The 25,760-nt window shown below is 43.8% G+C and overlaps 1 protein-coding gene across 4 annotated transcripts in view; it reads right to left on the bottom strand.

The window, feature by feature from the left end:
* LOC146861186 (neurabin-1-like) overlaps positions 1 to 25,760 on the bottom strand; it is a 611,401-nt gene that overhangs the window by 253,377 nt on the left and 332,264 nt on the right. For all 4 annotated transcript variants that reach the window (XM_085645289.1, XM_085645286.1, XM_085645285.1 and 1 more), the window contains exons 7-8: positions 17,404 to 17,457; positions 14,359 to 14,588 (exon numbers count right to left, since the gene is read on the bottom strand). In XM_085645289.1, the coding sequence (XP_085501415.1) occupies positions 14,359 to 14,588; positions 17,404 to 17,457 (284 nt within the window). The remainder of the gene's footprint in view (positions 1 to 14,358; positions 14,589 to 17,403; positions 17,458 to 25,760) is intronic.

Genomic DNA, 25,760 nt, shown 5'->3' with positions numbered 1-25,760 from the left:
AGAGAGTGCTGGGTGAAACTCCATTTTGGCGAGAAAAGAGGCAAAATGGATTTTCTCAGAGAAGGCCGATCAGATTGGATTGAATGACTCAATTGAGTGGAACAAAATCAGTAGACGCTGAAGAATAAAACGTCTTGTCTATGTGAGGATTATAGATATCAGCGCCTTCCACCTAGAAGTCACCATGTTAAAAAAAAATTCATTTGACTCTGTCTCATATTATTGTCTCTTAGGACTGATGTTGCCAGGCTGATGCAAGCATCGTGTTGTTGCTTTGATTACTATCAGGGGCGCAATAGAAGAGGCAATGATGGAAATTCTTTTATTGACAATCAATATTTGATAATACAGATAAGTATTGGACTATTGAACCATTGAACTAGTGTTACAATGACTAAGGGAGAATGTTAGAATTGGTCTGGAGCTGGGTGTGTTGTGTTAAATATGAAGCGATGACTAAGGCATGGCTGGTAAATTGGATATATGCCTTTTGAGTATATACATCCTCCCTATAAAAGCTTTAATTTTCATAACATTGGATGATAATAAATTAATTTTAGAAAGTTTGTGGAAATTCCCACTGGCTTGCTTCATGCCTTGGCGCTGTCTCCACTTTAAGATGGCCGCCAATTATGAATGTATCGACGAGTATCGACGAATATCGACTTTAGATGGTCCGGCGCTAATGCATGTTTGGCCAATTCGATATACATGTGTTTTTGGTGAAACATTTTCAAAATACTTGATGGTAATGGACTCTGCTTAGGAGAATTCTTGTGAAGGTGTACACGGATCTGCTTTGTGTTCCGGTACTTCCTCCACTCTAAGATGGCCGCCAATTGGGATGGCATTGATATACATCCCTTCTTGATGACGCGTCGGAAGTGGGGCGTGGTCTGTCACGTCCTTAAGCCGAGCGTTTTGTGAGCTCAATGAGGGAGCTGCACACACGCCGGTGGCACGCGGCACGGGTGAGATGTGTAATTGAGGGAAATTGCTGGATGTATTGGCACTGCCCTTGGTTTTAATAAGCGGTGGTTTTAACAAGCTGTGGATTTCTGGAATTTGAAGTTAAATGTTGCGATATATGGGGGAATAGCTGATTGCTGTGCAGCTTTTGATTGGTGATTTCGTGAATTTGAGAGATCTGATTGAGGTACACCAAAATAGAAAAGGCAATGAAAGACCAGTATTGAGTACAAATTGAATACTGGTTCCTTCATGTAAAATCATGGTTGCAACGATTCGCTGACGGAAAGGGGGCTTGATGTGATATGTCCTACTCGTTTATGGAGAAGCTATGTTTTACGAGTGTCAGACTAATGCTCTGGAAAGATTATGGTTTGTAAGAAAATTACAGCAGTAAAAAAGACGAAAAAGATAAGTTATGAGATAAGCACTCCTTGTCTTACACATTTATAGGGGACGAGACATTTGGTAGTCACCCCAGGGGCACGTGATCAGAGGACACGTGTTCCATCCCGAAGACGGTTGCTGGTATGAGAAGACTTTGCAACCTCTTGGTAAAGATGGAATTAAGTATACTCTCTCAGAACAAATTTGTTAAGTCTATGAGTTCATCGTGACAGTCAGATGGATTTTTTTAACTGGCATTCCTTGTGTCTTTATTATACCATCAGAGGTTTTAGGTGAATCGCATGTGAAGTTGATTTGGAACCCCAATAGCCCTGAAGAAGTTGTGTGATGGTTCGGCAACAAAACATGTTGGCACTATAGAATTGACTATGGTTTGATTGAAACCATTTTTAATCGTGGGAGCTTACAGCATTTAATAAAGTTACGTCAAGCTAGTAAGCACTACCAGTTTTTAATGGTGAGAATTAGATTTTCATGTTCTCACTGGCTCAGATATATATAAATTGATTTAAATGCTATTTTCTCAGGAACTACTGAACAGATTTACACCAGACCTACAAAAGGCACATCCTTGACCTGAGGACTACCTCTCTGCCAAATTTCAAGTAATTCTGTTCGGCCGTTCGGGCTGTAGCTCGGACTAAAGGTCCTATGGGAAAATGCATGGGGAAAACGCGTTTTGGGACCCCGTTTTTTCTCAGCCCCCGCTTGACGAATCCCCCCCGAGACTTTCAGGGTAGGAGCGGAGCGTAGCGCCCCATTAGTTTTGAAAATTTCGCGAGGATTAGTCGACCGGCGCCAAAGTTATTCCAAATAGAATGTTGCGGATTTCCTATGGAAACAGGGTCCTAACTATAACTATCTACTGGCAACCGAAATTTGGCAGAGAGGTAGTCCTCAGGTCAAGGAAGTGCCTTTTGTAGGTCTGGTGTAAATCTGTTCAGTAGTTCCTGGGAAAATAGCATTTAAATCAATATATATATCTGAGCCAGCTTACGGTGCGCTTACCGCGCGCGAGCGCGATTCTGATTGGCTGTTAGATCTTAGTAAACATTCGAATCGTTCGAAACCAGGAAGAGGCGACCGCCATTTTCTCTCTCGCACTCTAAAGGGGGGGGGGGGGGGGGGGGGGAGTAAAAACAAAGGAAAAAAACATGTAAAGAGAGCGGTTAGACAAGTCCTAACCACCTAGCCTTGGTGAATGTGTCCCCCAAGAACCCCCAAGGCCAAAAATTCATTTTTAATTTTTTCGGAAAAATCGCCGATTACGCCTACCGTACGCGTACGGTAAAAATTATTAAAAAAAATAAATTATCCATAATCTCACCACCCCGTGTGCAAATGGTGCCCGTAGAGCACCCATTGTGCATGGCATATATAAGCTTTAAAAAATAAAATGTCAAAGCTCACCTTTCACCACGAAGCGCATAATATTTCCTCCATGTGCGCACGGTGCGCGAAGCGCATCGTGCGTACATGGCCCATCCAGCGTAACGTGGGCACGCGGTGCGCGTAGCGCACCGCGTGCCCACCGTGCATGCACGCCACTAACTGCGTAAAGTGGGCGCGCGGTGCGCGAAGCGCACCGCGTGCTCACTGTGCGCGCAAGGTGCGCGCACGGAATGAACTGCGTTAAGTGGGCGCGCACGCCACGAATGGCGTAAAGTAACTTAGCATTTAAAAAACCGTACAAATTCACTGAAAAAACCATAGGTTTCACACACGTTATAGTTAGGAATTAGCATTTAAAAAACCTTGCAAATTCAGTGAAAAAAACATAGGTTTCACACATGTTATAGTTAGCTGGACATTTTACTGATAAAAAAACCAATGAAATTCCCCCGTTATAGTTAGTGCAGGCAACTATAACTCACGCGACCGCAATCCTCTGCTGATGACATATGTGTCTTTATGAAAAAAAAATATTTGCAATATATGTATAGCTAAAATTTAATGGAAGAAGACATGGGCAAATAAGTGTCTAAATACAGTATTAGCATCAGCAGAGGATTGCGGTCGCGCGAGTTATAGTTGCCTGCACTAACTATAACGGGGGAATTTCATTGGTTTTTTATCAGTAAAATGTCCAGCTAACTAGAACATGTGTGAAACCTATGGTTTTTTCACTGAATTATATATATACATACATACATATATACACACACACACACACACACACACACACACACACACACACACACACATATATAGAAGAACCTTTTTGAACTGATTTGATTGAAAAGCCCACAGCAACATCCTCAAACGGTGCACACCCTCTCGAGACCCTCGATCACTCCCACCATTAGATCAAAGAACATTTTCTAGGACCTGTCACTGGTTACACTCATACTTCATTCATTCATAGGTATGGCACCAAGGGGCATAACCTCTCAAGGTACAATGACTCCCCAAAAAGGGTTTAATTAAAAAAAACAGGCTACACCGAACTCCGCAAACAAATTCCCAAACAATGAGACTAAATACCCCAATAATGGCGTGAGCATACCGCTGGACCTATTACCAGTCTCAGCAGAACTCCAGAATTAGTCTCATTGTTTGGGAATTTGTTTGTGGAGTTCGAAGTAGCCCGCTTTTTGAATAGGGGTAGATAGGCACATGTGAATCTACAGCTCTAACTGCCAAGAACAGATGCTTACTGGGTAAGTAACATCTGTTTGATGCATGTGAGCTGTAGATCACATGCTTTTCATAGACTGTATAGCAGTTAACACCCAAAGCGGTGGCTAACATGTAGCGGTTGTAGTTGGTTGAAATCGAGTTTTAAGTACTGCTTGGCCTACATTTGCCTATTGTCTTGCTAACACATCTACACAACAGTGTTTGGTGAATGTGTGCGGTGTAGACCATGTTGCTGCCTTACAAATATCAGCTAAAGGAATATTTCCAGAGAAGGCCATAGTAGCCCCTATTTTGCGAGCAGAGTGCGCTCTAGGGGGGTACTAACAATGTTCTCTTTGCTTTAACATAACATGTTTGGATACACTTTACAATCCATATAGGATTGCCCTTGTGAGGGGGAGAAAAAGCAACAAATAGTTGCTTTGTTTTCCTAAAATCTTTGATTCTTTCTATGTAGTAAAGTATAGCACGTCTAAAATCAAGTGTGTGTAGGGCTTGTTCTGCTACAGAATCAGGTTGAGGAAAGAACACCATTAACTCAAGTGATTGATATGAAAAGCAGAAACTACTTTAGGGAGAAATTTAGGATTGGTGCAAAGAACCGCTCTATATTTGTAAAGTTGAAAGAAAGCCTCTTGTATAGTTAATGTCTGAACTTCACCAACTCTCCTTAGTTAGGTTATCGCTATGAGGAAAGCAACTTTCCATGATAGGAATTGTAATCGACATTTGTGCATCGGTTCAAAAGGTGGAACCATTGGCCTTGTAAGGACTATGTTTAAGTTTCACTCTGGAGCAGGGGGAATTCTTGGTGGTATCACCCTTTTTAATCCTTCCATGAAGGCTTTAATCACTGGCACTTTGAACTGAGATAAGTGTTGTCTATTTTGCAAGTATACAGCTACGGCTAATAGATGTAAAAGAATGGATGTGTAAGCTAGTCCACATTGCTGTAAATGCAACAGGTAACAAATGATTTTCTGTATGGAAGCATCAAGTGGATTGATGTTGTTACAATAGACAACAAACAATTTCCATTTTGCTGCATAACATGCTCTAGTAGTAGGCTTTCTAGCCTCTGAGAATATTCATACAGTCTGGTGGCAGTTGTAAAAAACCAAACTATGACTTCAGGAGCCAAATCGCTAAGTTGAGTTCTCTGGGATTTGGATGTCTGATTTCTCCATGGCTCTAAGTGAGGAGACAGCATGTGAGATGTAGCTTTTGATGTGGAGCCACTGAGAGTTCTAACAGGGTGGTGTACCAAGGTTGACAAGCGCATGTGAGGGACGTTTGTCTGAGCTTCCAAACCAGTAATAGAATTAGTGGGAGAGGTGAGAAAGCGTAAGCAAATATCCCTGACCAATTCATCAAGAGAACATTGCCCTTGGATGCTGGGTGTGGGAACCTGAAAGCGAAGCTTGGGCATTTTGCATTGTGTACTGTGGCAAACAGATCTATCTGTAGAAAACCCAATTTTTGAAAGTAGGAAAGAAGAACTTGGGGGATGAAGTTCCTACTTGTGTACTTGCTGCCCGTGTCTGCTGAGCAGGTCTGCAATCTGATTGTCTAATCCTGAAAGGTGTTCTGCTAGAAGATAGATTTTGTGGTGAATTGCCCGATTTCAAATGCTTTGTGCAAGGCGCGACTGTTCGAGAGGGTGAGTTCCTCCCTGTTTCTGTGCCTGTGTATGTCTGTGCGAACTAAGACAGTCTTGCCTACAAGTTGGGTGAGAAAAGCTTTGAGTACTGGGAACACTGCTAGAAGTTCCAGGTAGTGGATGTGGAGACGTTTGTGATTGTCCGACCACAGTCCCTGTACTGTGTAATGTTGAAGATGGGCACTCCACCCTGTTAAAGATGTTGTCAGTATAGTCTGGGGGATCGGGTCTATGAAAGACCGCCCTTTTACAAGTTTTTGAGGATTTCACCACTGCAGAGAGCGACGAGTGCGGCTGTCTACCAACATTAGACTGGTTAATAGACCCTGTGACTGATTCTCCTGAACCGCTAGACATTCTTGCAGAGGACGCATGTGAAGCCTTGCATGAGGTATGATTGCAATGCAGAATGCCATCATTCCCAGCAGTTGCATGAAGACTCTGGCTGGTAATGATTGGTTGGGTTGGAATTGTAATAGTGTGGCCCGAATATAGTGAATTCTGGCTACATTAGGAGTGGCTTGAGCTTTGATTGTGTTGAGGAAGGCTCCCAGATAAGATTGCACCTGTGCCGTACACAGGTGAGACTATTTTTGTGCATGTATTGTAAAACCTAACTGGTGAAGTAGGTGCACTGATGTCTGAGTGTGTAGTAAACCGTTCTAGTAAGTGCCTGCTTTGACAAGCCAGTCACCCTGGTAAGGGAAGACATGTATATATTGTCTTCTGAGATGAGCAGCTACTACAGCGAGACATTTGGTGAACACTCTGGGGGCTGTGGTGACGCCAAATGGAAGTACCATGAAATGGTAATGTTTGCCTGCTATCACAAACCGGAGGTATTTGCGATGAGCGGGAAGAATTGGAATATGAAAGTAGGCGTCCTTTAGATCTAAAGTAGACATTAAGTTGCCTTGCTGCAAGAGAGGTAGCACTTGAAGAGTTACCATGTAAAAGTTCTCTGAAAATATGTATTTGTTTAAAACTCGGAGATCTAGAATAGGTCTTAAGGAGCCATCCTTTTTTGGGAATGACAAAGTAAAAGTACTGAAGTGGGACTGGATATATAGCCCCTTTGAGAAATAAAGATTGCACTTCTTGTTGAAGCAATTGCTAGTGGTCTGGTGATATTTTGTGAGATCGACGCGGAATGTTTGCAGGATTGTTGATAAGCTCCAAGCAATAACCATGTTGGATAATTCCAAGCACCCATCTGTCGGTTATTGATTCCCAAATGGGGAGAAAGTCTTGAAGTCTTCCTCCGACAGGTAGGGAATAGTCAGAGGGAAGTGTTGGGAAGTCACTGTTTGCTTGAGGAAGGGGAAGTGCAAGGTGTGTTGTTTTTACCTCTGCCCTGGGACTGTTTTCCCTATAATCTCCTCTGAAAAATCCTCTTGTAAAAGAGGATTGAGAATTGCCTTTGTAGGAGGAAATATCTGGTCAGTGCCTGTGGACTTGAACCCTCCCATATAAAAAGAGTGCCGAAAGGAACCTCTATTTGAGGGAGATTGAAGAGCTCCCAACGATTTTGCTACATCGGTGTCCTTTTTCATTTTTTCGAGCGCTAGATTGACTACAAGGCCAAAAAGATGTTTTTTATCAAAGGGTATAGCCAGGATGGATAATTGGACTTCTGGTTTGAACCCTGATATGCGCAACCATGCGTGTCTTAGTAAGATGCTAGTATTTACTATATAGCTGTGGTGTCAGCTGCATCTACAGCACATCTGATAGAGGCATTAGAAAATAATTTGCCTTCCTGGATTATATCCTGAGCCTTTGCCTTATGTTCCTCTGGGAGAAACTGAAGTAATTATTCCATTTTTTCCCAGTGGGCTCTATCGTATCTTGCTAGTAAGCCCTGAGTATTAGCGATACACCATTGGTTAGCTGCTTGCGTAGTCACCCGTTCACCCGAAGCATCAATAAGCTTTGATTCTTTATCTGGGGGAGGGGCATCCCCCAGATGCTCGAGAGTTAGCCCTCTTACTAGCATTTGATACCACTAAAGAGCCAAGTGGTAACTGAACCTTAATAAATATAGGATCTGTGGGGAACATTTATATTTCTTATCTACTCTAGGAGTAAGGATTCTGGCAAAAACAGGATCTTTGCAATATCGTCTGTGTGCCTTAACATACCCATCATGCATAGGTAGTGTCTGACTGGACTTATGGGATCCTAGAGTGTAAAAGAGACAATCTTCCTCTAAAGACACTTTATGTAGCTCCACACCCATGGTATTCGGCTGCTCTAGCAATAAGCGGTCGGTAAGACAGATTGCCATCAGTTGGAGATGGCCTGGCAGCGTCAGTGTCACCTGTGCTAAAATGAGGTAGAGGAGACTGTGTAATATGTAAAGGATCAAGCTGTGGTGGAGAGGGAGGAGGAGGAGATGGAAGTGTATGGAACGGACTAGTGCCTACACTTTTTTTCTTGAGCGGAATTTTTGCATGGGCTATCATCCTCAGAAAGCTTGTGCTTGGATGGTGTTTTAGCATGGATATGCCGTGTCAGGGTGAATATACAGCTTTTTCTGTTTTGGATCCAGTTTAGGAGGTACAGTGTCTATGTTTGGATCCATTTGAGTTGCAGGCAAGTCTTTGCTTTCAGAGTCGAGCCGGAATGTCCTCTCGGTGCGGAGGGTTTTGACTCCGAGGGAGGTATCTTGATTTTCAGTGTCGAAGGTTTCAGTTCGGAAGCCATCTTGGATTTCAAGCTGGAAGATTTTGGCTTGGAAGTGGGCTTTGGCCGACTTGGTCCCGGGCTGGAAGGCTTTTCAGAGAGTTTCAGTGCCGAGCCATGAGGCGGAACGTTGAAAACCTCTTCTTGGTACCGACCTTGGCCTTGAGGCAGAGGTGGTGCCGAAGTCTTAGATTTCTTAGGGACAGTGGGAGGAAGAGGGTAGGGGTAGGGGGGAGAAGGTGTCTTCGGTACACACTTCCCCTTGTCCCTGCGGCACATCATCGTCCTAGAGGTCGATCTGTAAGTCTGATCTGGAGTCAGAAGCAGCTGAAGCCATCTCCTCCTCTGCTGCTGATACCTCTTCTTGTTCAGAGTCTTCGCCGAAGAGGTCCGGTGTGAGATCCAACCGCTGCATCTCTTGACATCGAGCCAGACTACCACAGAGTTTTCTTTGAGGTGAAGGAGCGGCACGCGTCGCAGTCTTGCTCCTTGTGCTCAGGGAACAAGCACAAATTACACACTGGATGCGCATGGCAAAGGGGAAAAAATGTAAATGGAGTCAAGGAGCCGAACGGACACGGATGGGACTGAGGGTCGCCCGCAGGTCTGCCAGGCGAAATGACAAAGTTTCTTGAAATTCGAACCACGGGATGAGAAAACGCATACAAAAACAATACCGTCGAGGTAGAAAGAGTACGCACCGAGGGGAACCAGAGGATCGATTCCGAAGCGGAGCGCAGCAATACTGTCCGAACCAGATGGCTGAAAAAAACAATCTAACAATAGAGTTGATGCCCATGCGCTCGATCACCGAAAGGAGGAGTCATCTACCTAGTGACTGGAAAGACTTCTTCGAACAAATAAACCAATGATTATGCCATTTTAAAACTCTTCTAGCTAAAGCCACGTACCACCAGGTTTTGTGGTGGCCTTTTTGGCGAGTGTCATCTTGCTCTAAGAGCTTGGGAGGAGAGATCTCAGCGGCTTTCATGTTGACCTCTATGGTGCTTCTGATACTAGTAGGCGGGCGTCCACTTCTAACAGCCTAAGTCCCTCAGTTTCTGAGAGTAAGTACAGACACCCTGAGCGCAATTTGAAGTGAGATTAATGGCGAATAAGAAAAAAAAAAAACTTTCAAACATCTGGACCCTACACTAGATGGCAGGAGTATGCAAAGCATGTGATCTACAGCTCACATGCCTCAAACCTGTTATTTTGCTGAGATAGGTCTGGCAGATAAGGTTTTGAAATGGATGAATTGACATTTCTAGTAGAGTCTGAGCAATGGGGATATTTATCATTGACACTTGCCATACGTGGTGCAGAAAGCAAGGCAAAGGAACCTGAGGGGAAAATACATACAAGACCACTTTCCAGTCGAACCACAGGGTTATCTCTAGGGACTGCGATTGTAGATATCTGGTGTCATATGTTTGGCATTTCTTGTTGAGTTGCAAACAAATCCACATATAGACTGACTCCTGAAGTAACGCTGTATAATGTGAGCAATGTTCCCTCAAATTTTTTTCCTCTGTGTGCAGCAGTGCAAGGTCACTGTGCGCTGGAACCAAGGCTATGTGCGCCTAACAAATGGACATGCAAGCTTGTGCGGCGCTCAGCAAAATAAATCTATGGCAATTACCACTCCAAACTTATGTTTGGAACGAGAGCGTAAACAGGTGCATTACACATATATAGCTCTTTATAATAGGGTCCTGAGACAGTTTTGTAACGTACATAAATACCTTTGTGACATGAATTGTTCACTCCTGTATCACCTACACCCTAGGTTTAGAAAAGGACTGAACATAGAAGGTTGACCCATTATAATATTTTTCTGAACAGCAGGGTTGATGCAAGCAGTTAGAAGAAGCTATTATTGAGTTTGAACCGAGATCCATGCTGGTCATGTCAGTGAAATATGCTGACATTTTTCCTAGTATAAATTGCCGACACCAAGGCACATTGAGCAGCGCCCTCAGGTTGTCTGCTTTATTGTTACTAACCGGAATATGCAGACTGTGAATGGGTTTTCTTATTTACAATTTAAGTTGGCCCAAAACAAAAGCCTCATTCAAAGGGCAATCAGCCCTTCTTTTATTAAAATATAAGCCTGGCTGGGGGTAACCGGGAGCCTAATACACATACACAAAGCAATGGTGGAGAAACAAAGGTACATAACTTATCACTTTACAAGTCAAGTACTTAAGAGAAACATTTGAGGCAGGTTTTTGACTTTGTTTACCCCTTGTATATGGACTGTAGGCAGGTACTGTAAGAAGGTAGGCATATGTTAAGAGTGGGAGAAAGAAAAAGTCTGGATTCAAATTGTAAAAGTGCTGGGGCTATTTCTGTATTTATAAGACATTACTACTATGCAATGGAACCATTTTTAGCAGCATTATAAGACAAATTGATAAAGAAAACCATAAGGTTCCAAACCTATGCCTGTCAGTTTGCAAGCAGTTTGTTTATGCTGGTTCATAGCTTATTGTGCTATATTATATGGGTTGCAATTTATGAACTGCAAGTATTAAAGGATATGTGTCAAAAGCAAAAATCCACTTGCCAAACTACAATGAAATTTGTGATTTTCATGTCACATAGTGTGCTTTACAGGAGATGTATTAACGCTCTATGCAGCATTATGCATCAAAACAATATAATTATACAAAACACAGATCCCTCCAGCAACTGCATTATCCACTGGAGTTCTCCTACCGTTACTATTACCCCCTGAGATTTTCAAAGCACCCAAATATCTCTGCAGAAGGTGTCTTAACACCATAAGATATTTTAAAATTCAGCTTCTGTAATCAGTTTAGCAAGAACAGATTTACTGTCTTATTTGTCGTTTTTGCCAATTTCACTGCTGCAAAGTTTGAAAAAAAGTAAAGGTATAAGTTGACAGTGAGACTGATTTTCATGACTCTGTTTCTCTTGACTGTACTCCCTTTCTGTTGTCAAGCCTGGTCCACCAATTTATAGATTGACACATCTATGAGGTCTTTGTAGTGAGTTCATGGTTAATTGGCAAAATAGGTGCATGCTGCTCTAAGATCAGCACCCACAGGAGAAAAGCCTAACAGCCATCCATTCCTCTACCTCCCCAAGTTTTAACAACATCATATGTAAATGGTATGACTTGGAAACGGTTGCACTCTTATTTGTACGACCTGAGGCTTCAAAATATTTGGAATGCAAAACATTCAACAAAACATGTTAGGACATAACAAGTTTACATATGATAAAGTGGTCCAGGAAAGAGGAACCCTTCAAATGGGATGTGATACAAGATGAGCCTTTCACTAATTCAAGGAACTGGTTATGGCCTACCCTATTTTGAACAATCCAGATGAAGGCCTACTCTTCATTGCAGAAACTGATGCATCCTTGCAGTACATCCTGTGGTGTTATTTTCTCAAACCTTAACTACTGTATAGAATAATTTCCTAATTTAAGACAGTGAACAGTTGATTATCAAGGATGACATTTCCCATTAATGACATTACCTTGAGGGGGCACTGAATACTGTGGCGACACATTTTTATAACATGGCCTTTTTGAAGTTCACGACATGACCGTAATATGGCATCTGCTTTGGCTCAGGCAGCATGGATCTGAGGTGGCGGGGAGGTGAGGGTGTAAGGAGGTATAATTGTAAAAAAAGAAAAGTTCACTTACCTCTTTGCCGCTTTGTCCCACTTTGTTTCTCCTCCACCGAACAGGAAGCAGCCAGGCACCACTGAGCCAATCCCAACGCTACAATACTGTGTTGTGATTGGCTCCCTAAACTAGTCACATTGCTGCAATCCAGCTTTGTAATTGATCTGAGCGTCGTCTTCGGCACTTGGGGACTGGAGGTCTGGGCATGTTCGCCATGCAGACTGTAATGCAGCCTGCATGGAGAACATGCTAAAGTGCGCATGACTGTTTGTCCAGCCCGAGAGGGCCAGTCAAAGCACCATGCACACTTTAGTGTGCCCCCCACTCCACCCCTGCTCTATCAGCAAAGCAGCCACACCCCGCCCTCATGCTGCTGCAGCAGGGAAGAATAAAATGATAAGAACATTGCATTATTATCATTTTGATTTTCCTTTCTTTTACTGGAGTGGGGTGACGCTCTTCCGCCTTAGCAGGGTTCAGAACAGCATGAAAAGGCTGTTTCTTTACCTTTATCTCACCACGGTAAATTGAAGAAGCATACACAATAGCAAGTATTAATTAAAAGTAGTTAAAAACAGGTACTGAGAACCAGTCAGTCACATAACAGGAGCGACTGAGTACTGTGGATGAAATGTAAACTGCAATAAATAAATGTTGTGTACAAAACATTAATTCCTGCTTTGTGCCCCCAAATGCTGCTGCTGATAGTTTGTAAAGTTTTATATAACGTAAAGTCAGTGTTTTATGTGAGCACCAGTTACATTACACAAAGACATTCATTTTTTTAATATGGGGGAGGGTGATTAAGTGATTTGCCTGGGTGCACACTTCGGCAACATTTTTCCTTGGAGGCTAACATTGTCTTTCGTGATTATAAAGGTATTTCAGAAGCTTTTCTGAGGGGGGTGAGCATAAAAAATAAAATTGATGCAAGCCTGGACTCGAACTTGGCTCCCCTGTTCCAAAGACCGGAGCACTGCTATTACTCCACACCATCTCAGCAGATGTAAACAGCCCCCTGACATTAACAAAGCAAGCAGAAGCTGCAAGCTCTCTAATGCGCAGCATATCTAACGTGTCTGTAACAGCTGCTCTTCCGTCTCTTTTCAAACGCGCGCATATTATAGGGAACTATGAACGTGAGTGTTCATTCCCATTCCTCAACTTCTGATGTCTGCTCGGAAGATTTGCAGAGTTGCTGTCCAGCCCTAGAAGGTACTCTGCCAGAACGTGGACTTGATAGGTGTTAAATTTAAAAGCTATGGGGAATGTTGAGCAATCTGCTTTTGAATATAGTAAGCGGTGGTCATATTGTCTGCTCTACTCAGTGCTATATTGGTATATAATTTTTGTAAACATTTGTAGGGCTAACTGAACCACTTATTACGCTAGTACAATGATGCAACACTGCCTCTGTTTCCGCGGACCTTGTATGGTTAGGTCTGGCATTTGTGTGCTGTGTGAGCGACACATCTGTTGTAAATATCACCTGAGACAGTGCACCTAAAAATAATCTGCCTATAAATAGGTCTGTGCTATTCCACCATTACAATTTATGCTTAATCATGGGCATGACCAACATTAGCTCTTTCCATGCCACAGCCACCTAGGACCATTGTCAAGCTGGAAATTCCTGTAGTAAGCTCATTTGTGAGTATGCATTTGGTAATAAAGCAACATATCATTCCCAACACCTTTAGTACCTTCCTTAGTGTCAGAGGAAGAGACGTCTGATGAAGGGGAAGCACCTTTACAAATTATTACACACTCATGAATTGGAGAGATTCAAGCACAGCCTCTAGGAAACTCAAAAGACGCATCGGCTCTACCTGGGATTTCTGTACATTAGGAAGGATGTGAATTGTTGGGTGAGTGTTGTAACCCATTTGTCAAGCAGTCCTCTTTACTAAAAATTAGCTGTAAGCATATGGGTGTCCTTGCTGCCACCACAAGCAATTTATGAATTCTAATTATTCTGATATACATCAAGTAAAGTAGTACTTTCTCAATGGGTGAGGAAGGGGAAATAGGTTTCCAGGGTGATGTACTTCTAATACCTATTAGAGCACTGAGAGGGGCTATTTGGAATTGGTGCACATGCAAAGATGTCCTTCCCACAACAATGTTAAAGCTTTCAAAGTTGAGTTTGCTACCTCATTGTCATTATACCTATTGGGGATGTGAAGGTGAAATACAACAGGTTATGAAAACTCAACAATTGAAAATGCGGCCAATATAGAACATACTTCAAATAAAGAGCTCTTGTACCACAATGTAAACAAATTAGAATCAACTGAAGAGTATACTAACTATAAAATAACAAATCTTACTTTTGCTGAAAATCTTTAAGCAATTTCTTTGCCTTGTTGTACTTCTTTTCAAGTGCATCATATTGCTCCTGGGTTTCTTTTAAATGTTCATTTACAGTTTTGCATAGGCTTTGTGCCTCCAGCCAATAAGTCTCTAATTTTCCAATTTTGTCTTTGTTCTCTTCAACTGCTTGTAGAAGCTGTAACCTGTTTGACTCCCAGTTCATTTTTTCAGACTCAGTAGCCTTTAACTGAAAAAAGGAGGAAAAAAAACACTATATTGTTGCACTGATGTATGGATTTATAAATATTTTATCAACTGCCATTACTACTAGTTCATGAACCATGCTGGTAAAATGGTATAAGGCAGACTTCCAAGTTATCTACCCAGCGTACTCTTCCCCATATGTTCTTTTCTCCCTGCATCCATGTACATTTAAAAAGACTTTCAGTTACAGTTTTCAGAAACACAGATTTCGGATAGTGCCTGAATATGGTAGCACACGTCAACATTCCAAAACAAATCTTTAGGCTTCAATTTGCAAGCATGAATCACAAATTATTGTTGCCCTTTCGTATTGGAGATATTAACCAACATATGCCTAGAATCTGGGAAAGATCAGGAACTGTATGATGCTAGTAGGAAGATTTCTAGATGGTCCAATAGGTGCTCAACTAAGGCACAATTTACTGGAAAGTCACTATTTGCATTTATCTTAAGTATCAAATAAAGAAATCTCATTCGAACAAGAGTTGATTTGAGCACATCGATAAACTCAGAAGATATACATTGGACATAATGTCTTAGATTTAGGTCTCTTTTACTGAAACAAAGGAGTTACCTGGTAAGTGTTGGGGTGGGAGAGGAAGCAGAGTAAAAGGTTAAACTTGCAGTTAAAGGAAAGGAACATCCAAAAATCAGACTTTTTTAAAAATTCATATTCAGCATTAGTTCCTTCTGATATTCTAATGCGTTTTAATGCCTCAAAGCCAAGACTTGCACAACAGCAAAAAGGCTGCCAGAGGTATGCGAGAAAGGAAGGCCAATTTGCAAGTCCTCACCCTACAAGTGGGAATGTTACTGTAGAAAACTACAAGAGGATTAACTTGGATGTTAAAATCATAGGGGTGACAATGGAGATCCTTTGTTGGGCACCAAGCGAATGTGTACAAAGAGGGGATTAAAAGTCTAGTTATGCTGCTGGTGGGAAATAAAACCAATCAATGCAAGCCTTTCAAACTTTGAATTCATGATAGAGGAAGGATGTTTAAACAGTGTTGAGAGCAATGAAAAAACATCAAGGGAGAGTGTGTGCCAGAAGCTGTCAAGCAAAAGAGGAGTAAATCATCTCAGAACACAAGCAACACACTTCGTTCCATAGGAAGGGAAGTCAAACGGATAAGAAACTCAGTCTCTTGTATCCTTCATACCACTGTGGTTTAACAAAGGAAATGTTTGACAGTTATAACATTTTTGAATATTTGTAAAGGAATTATCCTGCTATTACCTACTCAAGTATGTCTATAATTTGAAACTTTGTATTACAAAAATAGTCCAGTAATTAAACCATTATCTATGATAAAAAGGTTTTGCAGTTTGTAATGTGGGAGATCAAATGCTGTGCGTTCTTCCATCAAGTGGTAGGTTTGGAATACCAGTTTGTTTTCCTTCAAAGTCTTTTTTCCCCCCAGAGTATGTAGAATGACATATGATCTTGGTTTGTGTGTGACAATGGTAGTGTGTTAAACTCCCACTACTTCTTTTCAATCAATGGTAGAGTGGGATTGTCCACATATGAATCGTCAACACCACAAGCACCAAACAGAGTGCTACAGGTCATAATTTATAGTTTGCATGACTTGCCGTAGAGCACATGAAACGCACAGACTGTAAAGAAGCATCTTCCAGCTCTAAGACTATGGGTTACAGAAAGTAGTATTGGGGGCAGTAAATAACCTTTCTCACACAATCTAACCCAATTGAGCTTCCTTTCTTGCATGGATAGCAACAATGTTTTGAGAAGGTATACACTCGGTGCTTAATTTGAGCTGGTTGTTGCAGTTGGGGCAGACAAGCAGTCAATTTTGTGGACTGACACTTATTTTTACTCTACATACTGGGACCAAGTGTGAGAAAAACAAGAATGGGAAAGAAGGAGGAGAAAAGGTGCAAAAAAAGCAGGGATTAAAAAATCCTGAAAGACTAAAATAAAGGGGCAGGCAGCGTCTGGTGGTGGAAGGAAAGGGCTTGAGATGGAATTCAGACTACTCGGTATTCGCCATCTCTGACATTCCATAGCTTTGGATTCTGAGTTAAACATTGGGCCTCAGCACTTTTTCTTTTACAAATTAAGCACAGTCTTCACTTGATGACCCTGTAGAGGGGCTTTAAAAATGTCAGTGAAGAGAATATTTCCCACATAACCCATGGTAGCTTGTGTGTAGAATATGCTATTGGCCTCACACTTAAAGTGTGTTTAGTACAACCATGACATTTACAAACATCTCACAATCCAAAAGACAATCCTGCCCTTGAAATGGGTGATGGTACAGGATACTGACAGCTGGTTTGACTTCTGCAGTTCTTTAAATACTAAATCAGCTTAGAACACATGCACACGCAAACTACACATATCCAACCTACTGAGGCAGCTAGAATCCAAGACAAAAAAAAGCAGAAGTAGGATTTGGGGAAGCTAAACAAAGGCCTCAACTTTAATTAAAAGAATATGCTTCAAGCTGAACGTCACAGGTAACATCAACAGATAAGTATCTTTGATAGCTTTATATATAAAAGTTCCCTAATAACAAAAGCTAACAATACATATACACCACTTTGGTAATAGATTAGAATTCAATTCATGCCCCTAAATCCAGGTTAGATCCCATTCATGTAGCTATTAGAGATCCAATGTTGATTAAAATGAAGCTCTATCAACGTTTTTTGAAGCAACTTTCAACATGGAAGACGCATCTGCCCCTTCTATACAAGTATACTCATGATTTAAGTTAAACCATCCAAACCTGATATAACAAACATTACGAACATTACAAATCAGAACTTACTCTCTCCTTCAACTGGTTCACTTCTGCAACGGTTACAGCATGCTTAAGCTGAAGCTAAAAATAAAGAACATGTAATCAAAAAGCTGTCTTTACATATAAATATTCATATCAAAGAATCAGTTCTCTATGATATAGATGAACAAGTTACTTAGCTTCGGTAATGTCTTATCTAGTAGAGACATGATCTATCCTCAGATTACTTACCTTTGAACTCCAGGTGTCAGGCTGGATCCGGAAGATTTTTTCTTAGCAGTACCCCTGCGTGCCGATGGGTGGCGTCGGTCAACTCCGCGTGACATCGTTGGTGTCATGTTCGTCGTCGGGACGTCCACGTCATCAATATAACTTCCACTCCGACGCGCTGTCAGTACTTTTCACAACTTCCCACGCCAGAAGTGAGAAGCCATGAAGTGATGGACCATGGTGTGTTAAAAAATGAACAGCTAGGGCCCAGAAGCGGAACATCCCTGACACTTCTAAACACTCCCGCGGGGTGGGAGGGTGGGTGCGAAACGAATCTGTGGCTAGATCATGTCTCTACCAGATAAGGCGTTACCAAAGGTAAGTAACTTGTGTTATCTGAGACATCTAGCCACAGATTCCTTACCTTTGAATAGATAACAAAGCAATACCATCCCAGGAGGTAGGATTGCAGACAGGTTTAGACCAGAGAATCCTACAAAACAGAGAGACCCAACAGGCCTGATCTGCGAACCTGGGAGTCCAGGCAGTAGTGTCTGGCGAACGTGTGCCGCGATGCCCAAGTGGCTGCTTGCCAGATATCAGAAACGGGAACACCACGCTGAAAAGCAGTGGTGGCCGTTTTTACCTAGGTGGAATGGACTCTAAGCCCTTCAGGGGGCTTTTTCTTCGCTAAGGCGTAACTGATTTTTATACAGAGTATAACCCAGTGGGATAGGGTCCTCTTTTGGACAGCACGCCCTTTCTTTGCACCCACGTACCCTATAAAGAGTTGGTCATCCACCCGGAACTCTCTGGTTCAATCAAGGTAGAATGATAATGCTCTTTTTGGGTCTAGACGATGGAGGCGCTCCTCTTCCTTGGAAGGGTGCAAAGGTGCATAGAATGTGGGTAGAGTAACTATCTGCCCATATGAAAGGGTGCTACCACCTTAGGCAGAAAAAATGGCCTTGTGAGGAGCACCACTTTGTCTGGAAAGACTGCCAGGTAAGGCGGCTGTGAAGGCAGTGACTGCAGTTCACTTACTCTCCTGGCAGAGGTTATTGCCACCAAAAAAGCTGTTTTGATGGTGAGCAACTGCAGATAGCAGTTGTGCAGCGGCTCAAACTGTGCACACATCAAAAAGGTGAGAATCAAATTAAAAAGTCCCACTGTGGCATAATTAAAGGTGAAGGAGGAAAGAAGTGGGTTATCCCCTTCAGGAATCTCTGCACCAGAGGTGATTTGAAGAGAGGGCTGATCAGGCAGTCGAAGAAAAGAGGAAAGGGCCGAAAGACAGCCCTTCAATCTGCCCAGAGCAGAGCCCTGCTGCACCAAGGAAAGTATAAACAGAAGGACTTCAGATAAAGGAGCAGATAGGGCATCAATAGACCGGTCTGTTGGATATTTGCAAACATTTTTCTATCGGCAGGCGTATACCGATTTTGTGGAGGGAAGCCTGGCTGCCAAAATAATCTCACAGACTTCAGGAGGGAGGTCAAAAGCGGTCAACTATTGCCGCTCAATCTCCATGCAGGGAGGCGGAGAGTGGACAGGTTGGGATAGAGAACCCTCCCCTGTTGCTGCAACAGAAGATACTCCCGAAGGGGCAACCTGATCGGAGGATCAAGGCTCCTGTCTAGAAGCTTGGGACACCAAACTCTCTGCGTCCAGTCCGGAGCCACAAGAATAAATTGTGCCTGGTCGCTCCTGATCTTTTTGAATACTCTGTGCAGGAGTGGTATGGGCAGAAAGTTGTAAAGGAGGCCGAGCAAGAGCCGCCTAAGAAACTAACACAAAAATGCTGACATTGCTTGTTCTCTTCGGAGGCGAACAGATCTAACCAAGGCTCTCCCCACTGCTGAAAGAGACCTTGTGCCACCTCCGGATGGAGACGCCATTCGTGATCCGCGAGGAAGCTTTGGCTGAGCTCGTCCACCCTGGCGTTCAGAGAACCAGCCAGGTGTTGAACCACCGGGGAAATGTCCTTTTACTGCCAAGTCAAGATACGCAGGGCCTCTTGACAAAGGGTCCACAACCCCACCTTGTTTGTTGCAGTACCACATGGTGGAATTGTCATCCGTGATAACCTGTACGAGTCTTCCCTTTGACGGCAAAAAGGCTTTCAGTGCCAGTTGGATTGCCCGAAGCTCCAGCAGATTGATATGGAGCTTGGCTTCTGCCTGAGACCATAGTCCTCACCTCCCCCAGATGGCAGCCCCGTCCCAGAAGGAACGCATCTGTCACTACAGTGAGATCTGGGTGGGGAAGAAATAGGGGTATGCCCTTGAACCAATCGAGTTCTGTCAGCCACCACAGCAAGTCTCTCGCAGTGCCCTTTGAAATCTGAACCAGGTAGATGGATTTCCTCAATGCTGTGCCCACTGAAACTTCAGGTCCCACTGTCTATGTAGGGCTATTTATAAAGCGCGGCTACTACTCCAAGGAGTGCCCTCCCGCTGGTTGCCGAAAAGTGGCCGCGGGGGCAAGGTGGAGTTATGGGCTAGAAAAAAAGCCACGTTTCCAGCTTCTTCCGAAACACGGGTGCTAACTTGAAGCTTCTAAGGGTCACAGGCACTCTGTTCCAAAGGGACGGGCCCAGGAAGGAGAGGCCCTTCTCCCTGACCTTGCCTTTTTGATACGTGGGGTACTGGCTAGGAAAAGATTCGTGGAGCGGAGATTCCTATGTGGGGCATAGAACGAGATCCTGTGTTTTAGATAGCAAGGGTCCATTCCATATAAGGCTTTCTGAGACACAAGCAGTGTCTTAAAGGTAATACTTTTCCTCACTGGCAGCCAATGAAGACTCCTAAAAAGGCTTGACATGTGAGCATCACGGGGGAGCTCGAAAATTGTTTGGGCGGCTGCATTCTGGACCAGCGGAAGCCTATCCATCAGGTACTTAGGCATGCCTAAGTAAAGGCCGTTCCCATAGTCAAGAGGTGATATGATTAGGGCTTGAATCACTTGTTGTCCGGCCGCCAAGGACAATAGGAACAAAAACATGCGAAGAAGTCACAGGAGGCAAAGCAAGTCCCCACTACTGAGTTTACTTGGGTATGGAATAGCAGTTGACTATCAAATTTAAAACTCAAGTTTTTCACCACCTGACTTTTGATAAGAGGGTGGCGCATCCGATGGCCAGAAGGACTGCAAGGGTGTCACCGCATCTGAACCAAAGAAAAGCAGCTCCATCTTTCTCGCATTCAATTTAAGTTGGCTCAAGGACATCCACCCAAATACAGCTGAGCGACAAGTACTAATTAGCTTGCCTTGGCAAGGCTCGTTCTTCCATGTGAACAGCAGCTGGGTGTCATCTGCATAAGGCACAATGTTTGATCCTAAGGATTCCGTCAAAGTAGCCAGAGGCGTGAGGTAGATATTGAACTAAGTCGGGCTCAGGGCAGAACCCTGAGGAACACCCACATTCAGCTTGTGGGAGGTGGCAGAGTAGGGCTGGCACCATAACTCCTGTCCCCTCACCGCGAGGAAAGATGCCAGCCATTTCCAGGCCCGTCCCCCAATGCCAATCGAGTGGAGACGGGTCAGGAGAATATGGTGCGAGATCACATCGAAAGCGGCCGATAGGTCTAACAGGACGAGCAGCGCCCAGTCAGCCACTTCCAGACCAAGTTGGATAGAGTCAACTACCTCCAACATGTCTGTTTTGTTACTGTAATTAGGGCGAAAGCCAGACTGAATGGCATGTAATAGGCAGGTCCTTTCAAGGTATGATAACTGCTGGTTCACATGTTTCTCTAGAACTTTCGAGAAGGCGGGAAGGAAGGAATTTGGTCTTTAGTTGGATGGGTCAGAGGGGTCTGCCCGGGTTTTTTTGAGCAGCGGCATAGCATTCGCCTGATTCCATTTGGAAGGTACGGTGGCCGACGAGAGAGAGGTATTCTGTATCGGATTCATAAGCGGGTTAATAGCCTCTGCCCCCATGGCAAGAATAAAGGAGGGGGCCAGGTCCAGTGGGGAACCTGATGAGACATTTTAAGGCACGCAGGGAATCATCCAAGGGGATAGGAGAGAAAGAGTTCAGAAAACGCACTTCATCATTGATGATTGGGTCATGGCCAGGCTCTTTCTGATTTCCTATCGCATTTAGAGCGGCAGCGTCCTTGACAAATTCCAAATATCATTTCCCGCACTGGGAGGAGGGAGGCTTGCCTGAAAGGTATCTATTTTTTCACGAAGGAACAAGGAGAGTGTCTCGCACCATTCCACTGACAGAGATTTCTGATAAGAGCCTACTCCGGGAGAGGAAAAGGATTTAACAATTTTAAAGATCTCTCTGAAGTGGTTTCCCGCCTTTAGAATTTTAGACTCAAAGTAGGCTATTTTGGCTAATTTAATTTCTTTATAATACTTCCCTAATTCTGCTTTATAGTCCACTTAGGATTCTTGGCAGTAGTTTACCCTCCATAGCCTCGCTTTACATTTGCAGGCTAGTTTTGTTTTTTTGAGCGAGGGGGTGAACTAAGGGCTGGGCACTTTCGAGCGACGACGTTGGGTGCTACTCTCTGGTGCAAGGGCTCGGCAGGCAGACTCAATCCAATTATCAATCTGGCCTACATCTTCCATGATATTGCCAGTGAGAGAGGGCTTAGCAGCATCGAGCCGGTTTAATAATTCCGGTTTAATTTTGCGAAAAGCTCTTACCGTGTGGGGTAAGTTGCATTCCTTAGGAGGGACATTACCAAGATTTGCCCATCTAAACCTGAGCATATAAACCAGAGAAATAGGAGAGTAAGCTTTGAGAGGTATTCAATTGAAGATTTGGTCTAGCTTGTGACCGGCTCAGTGAGTAGGGGAAAGGATGGTTTGCGTAAGGGCCATAGCTGCTAAGTTCTCCAGAAGTTTTTGGCTTTCTTTTACATGATCGCAATCCATACGCAAGTTAAAGTCCCCCAGCAGGACACAATGCGTATATCTGAGGGTCAGAGGAGAGAATACTTCACGTAGAGCAGATACGAACACGCCAGGAAGTCTGTATATAAGGGCCCGGGCGTGAACCCTAATATCTCCGCCCCCTCCAATTCCATAAGGGGCAACTGGGTAAAAGTAGAATATAACAATCCTTAAAGATAATGGCAAGCCGTCCCCCTCTGCCCGTATCGGTCTTTCCTTACAATTTTAAACCCCTTTCGAACTGCTGACCAAATGTCAGGACCCGAGGAACCAGTAAGCCACATCTCCGTTACAAACAACGCATCAAATCATTCATCACATAGTAAATTATGTATGTTATTAGCATGTTTTGGGAGGGAGCGGGCATTAATCAAGGCTGCCTTAAAAAGGGGGTGCAGCTCAGAATGATGTGAGGAGGATTGCGCACTATACTTGACCTTAATATTTCAGCATGGGGGCCTAGAGTATATGGGCTAAAAGTTACACATCTAAGGGCAGGTGCCAGATCATGGAGTTGCGTAGAGCTGTAGAAAAGACGTGCATACTGTTAGAGCTGGCTTGGCATAGTGGCTGGCGCTGGATGCTTCCGGGACACTGACTAGCACAGATGGACTGGTCTTCAGCGCTGCATCGGCACGCCGCGCAGAGACCCTGTTTAAGTGCATGTGGGAGAGTCGGGAAGCTAGAGAGCGCACTCTCAGAAATGGCCGCTCTAGCTGTCCCAAGTAGAAACATGGCCGCTGTATACCAGCTTCTTGTGTCGGCTGACTAGGAAACCCCAACTGCTCCCTTCAACCAGGCAGAAGTGGTGCGTGTCTACCTACAACCCAGGTCAGTGTCAATTTAGGTGCAGTTTCTGTTTTCAGTAAGAATCAGGCACATATTCAAATTAAATTGGCAGTAAGATAATTCACCTACAGATACAATGATTTAAATGATTCAAAAGCAGGCGCAAAAGTGGAATTAAAACAAGAATGAGCAGAGGTTCAGAACAAGGAAATAAGCAAGTGTCAGCCGAGCCCACCGCTAACCGTCCAGCCTTGCAGAGCCCGCATGTGCCACCGTGCATGGGTTACTAGCAGGATGCAGGAGGCCATGAGGCACAACGGACTCAGTCATTTTCACCGAAATCCAGGATAAAGGGTAAAACATCGGTATCACAGCCTACATATCCTGGACTCGCCGTTCTGGAGGATAGTCGCGAAACTGCACCGTGTCCAGAACCACGCTAATGAAAGGGAGCATCTGAGAGGCGGGTCAGGTGTGACTTTGGCACGTAGATAGTGAACCCCTGCAAATGCAGGAGGTTCGTTGTAGTCTGGAGCTGAGAGAACTGTTTGGGGCGAGCCCACCTACAACAACCAGTCGTCGAGATAGGTGAAGACTGGAACCCCTGATCTAGGCCCGAAACTGCACGTGTCCAGAACCGCTCTAATGAAACGGAGCATCTGAGAGGAGGGTCAGGTGTGACTTTGGCACGTTGATAGTGAACTCTGCGAATGTAGGAGGTTTGTCCTAGTCTGGAGGTGGGAGAACTGTTTGGGGCGAGCCCACCTACAACAACCAGTCATCAAGATAGGTGAAGACTGGAACCCCTGATCTCCGCAGATGGGCTGAGACCACTGCCATCACCCTTATGAACACCAGAGGGACGCTGGTGAGGCAGAAGGAGAGCACTGCAAATTGAAAATGCTCTTGGCCCACCGTAAACCGCAGGTAGCAATGAAGGGCAGGCAGGACGAGAATATGAAAATAGGAGTCTTGCAAGTCCAACACTACCATCCAGTCTCCTGTGTCCAAAGCAGACAGGATCTGGGCTAGGGTGAGCATCTTGAATTTCTCCTTTTTGAGGAAGTAGTGGAGGCCTCTGAGATCTAGGATAGGATGATCGTCTTCATTCTTCTTTGGGAACAGAAATTAGCAGGAACAACCACCACAGCCCACTTCTGGCACGGGAACCCTCTCTATAGCCCGTTTGGCCCAGAGAGTGTTCACTTCCTCGCGGGGTAGGGCAAGGTGATACTCAGTCAGCCAATTGTATACTGGAGGCATGGATGGAGGGGTCGTCTCGAAGGAAATTGAATAACCCATTCGGACTATTTGCAACACCCACCTATCCAACAAGATATCCTGCCAGTGGTGGAGCCCTGTCACCCAAACCTGGGGCTTATGAACAATATAGAAGCTACAATGGTTCGGATTCTTAGTTACATAAAAAACATTAATGACTTTAAATGGATTCATAATGATAAAAAAAAATAAAAAAATGATGAAACAGTACCCATATTTTTTTTTTTTAATCAAAGAATGTTTTCAAAATTAGAAAGGAAAGTATGCATCTGTTCTTGGCATGTAGAGCTGCAGAATATCATACTTTTGCATAGATCGCCATCTGGGTTTGGGCTCGGATGCTTGCACCTTGTTGTCTTGGAAGAAGTCATTTGTAGTCACGAGATAGGTGACTCCTCCATCAGATGACAGTGCGCATGGGCATCGACTTCATCCTCAGATTTTCGCCATGATGGGAAATGATGGAGTTTGTAAGAAACAGAAAAGATGTCCATGTTAATGTATCTAAGTAAGATAATACTGGAACAGATACAGGTTTCGGGGAGGCGGGTGGGCATATGATATTCTGCAGCTCTACATGCCAAGAACAGATGCATACTGGTAGGTAGCATTTTCCGTTCGAGGCATATGAGCTGCAGAATTCATACTTTTGCTTAGACTGTATAGCAGTGTCTCCCCTAGCGGTAGTCACCTGTATCTGTTGCAGTGGTTTGGAAACAGAGTCTTAAGAACAGCCTGGCCTACAGAAGCCTGTTGCTTCGCCTGCACGTCTACACAATAGTGTTTGGTGAAGGTGTGTGTAGAAGACCATGTTGCTGCTTTACAAATATCTTCTAGGGGAATGTTTCCTAAGAATGCCATGGAAGCCCCTAGTTTGCGTTTTGAGTGCGCTCTAGTGGGAATTGTTAATGTGCGTTTTGCTTTCTGGTAGCATATGTGAATGCATTTAACTATCCACCTGGCAATCCCAGCTTTGGAGATGGGGTTTCCATTATGCGGGGGAGAGAAAGGTACAAACATTTGGTTTGTCTTTCTAAAATGTTTAGTCCTGTCAATGTAATAAAGTATAGCTCTTTTGACGTCAAGTGTGTGAACGGCTCTTTCTGCTACGGAAACTGGGTTTTGAAAAAACACTGGTAATTCTACCGATTGATTAAGATGAAAAGCAGAGATTACTTTGGTAAGGAATTTTG

This window comes from Triturus cristatus, chromosome 3_1, assembly GCF_964204655.1.
Source record: "Triturus cristatus chromosome 3_1, aTriCri1.1, whole genome shotgun sequence".
Classification (NCBI taxonomy): domain Eukaryota; kingdom Metazoa; phylum Chordata; class Amphibia; order Caudata; family Salamandridae; genus Triturus; species Triturus cristatus.
Note: the sequence above shows the minus strand (reverse complement) of the source record. Positions and strands in the feature narration are given on the sequence as shown.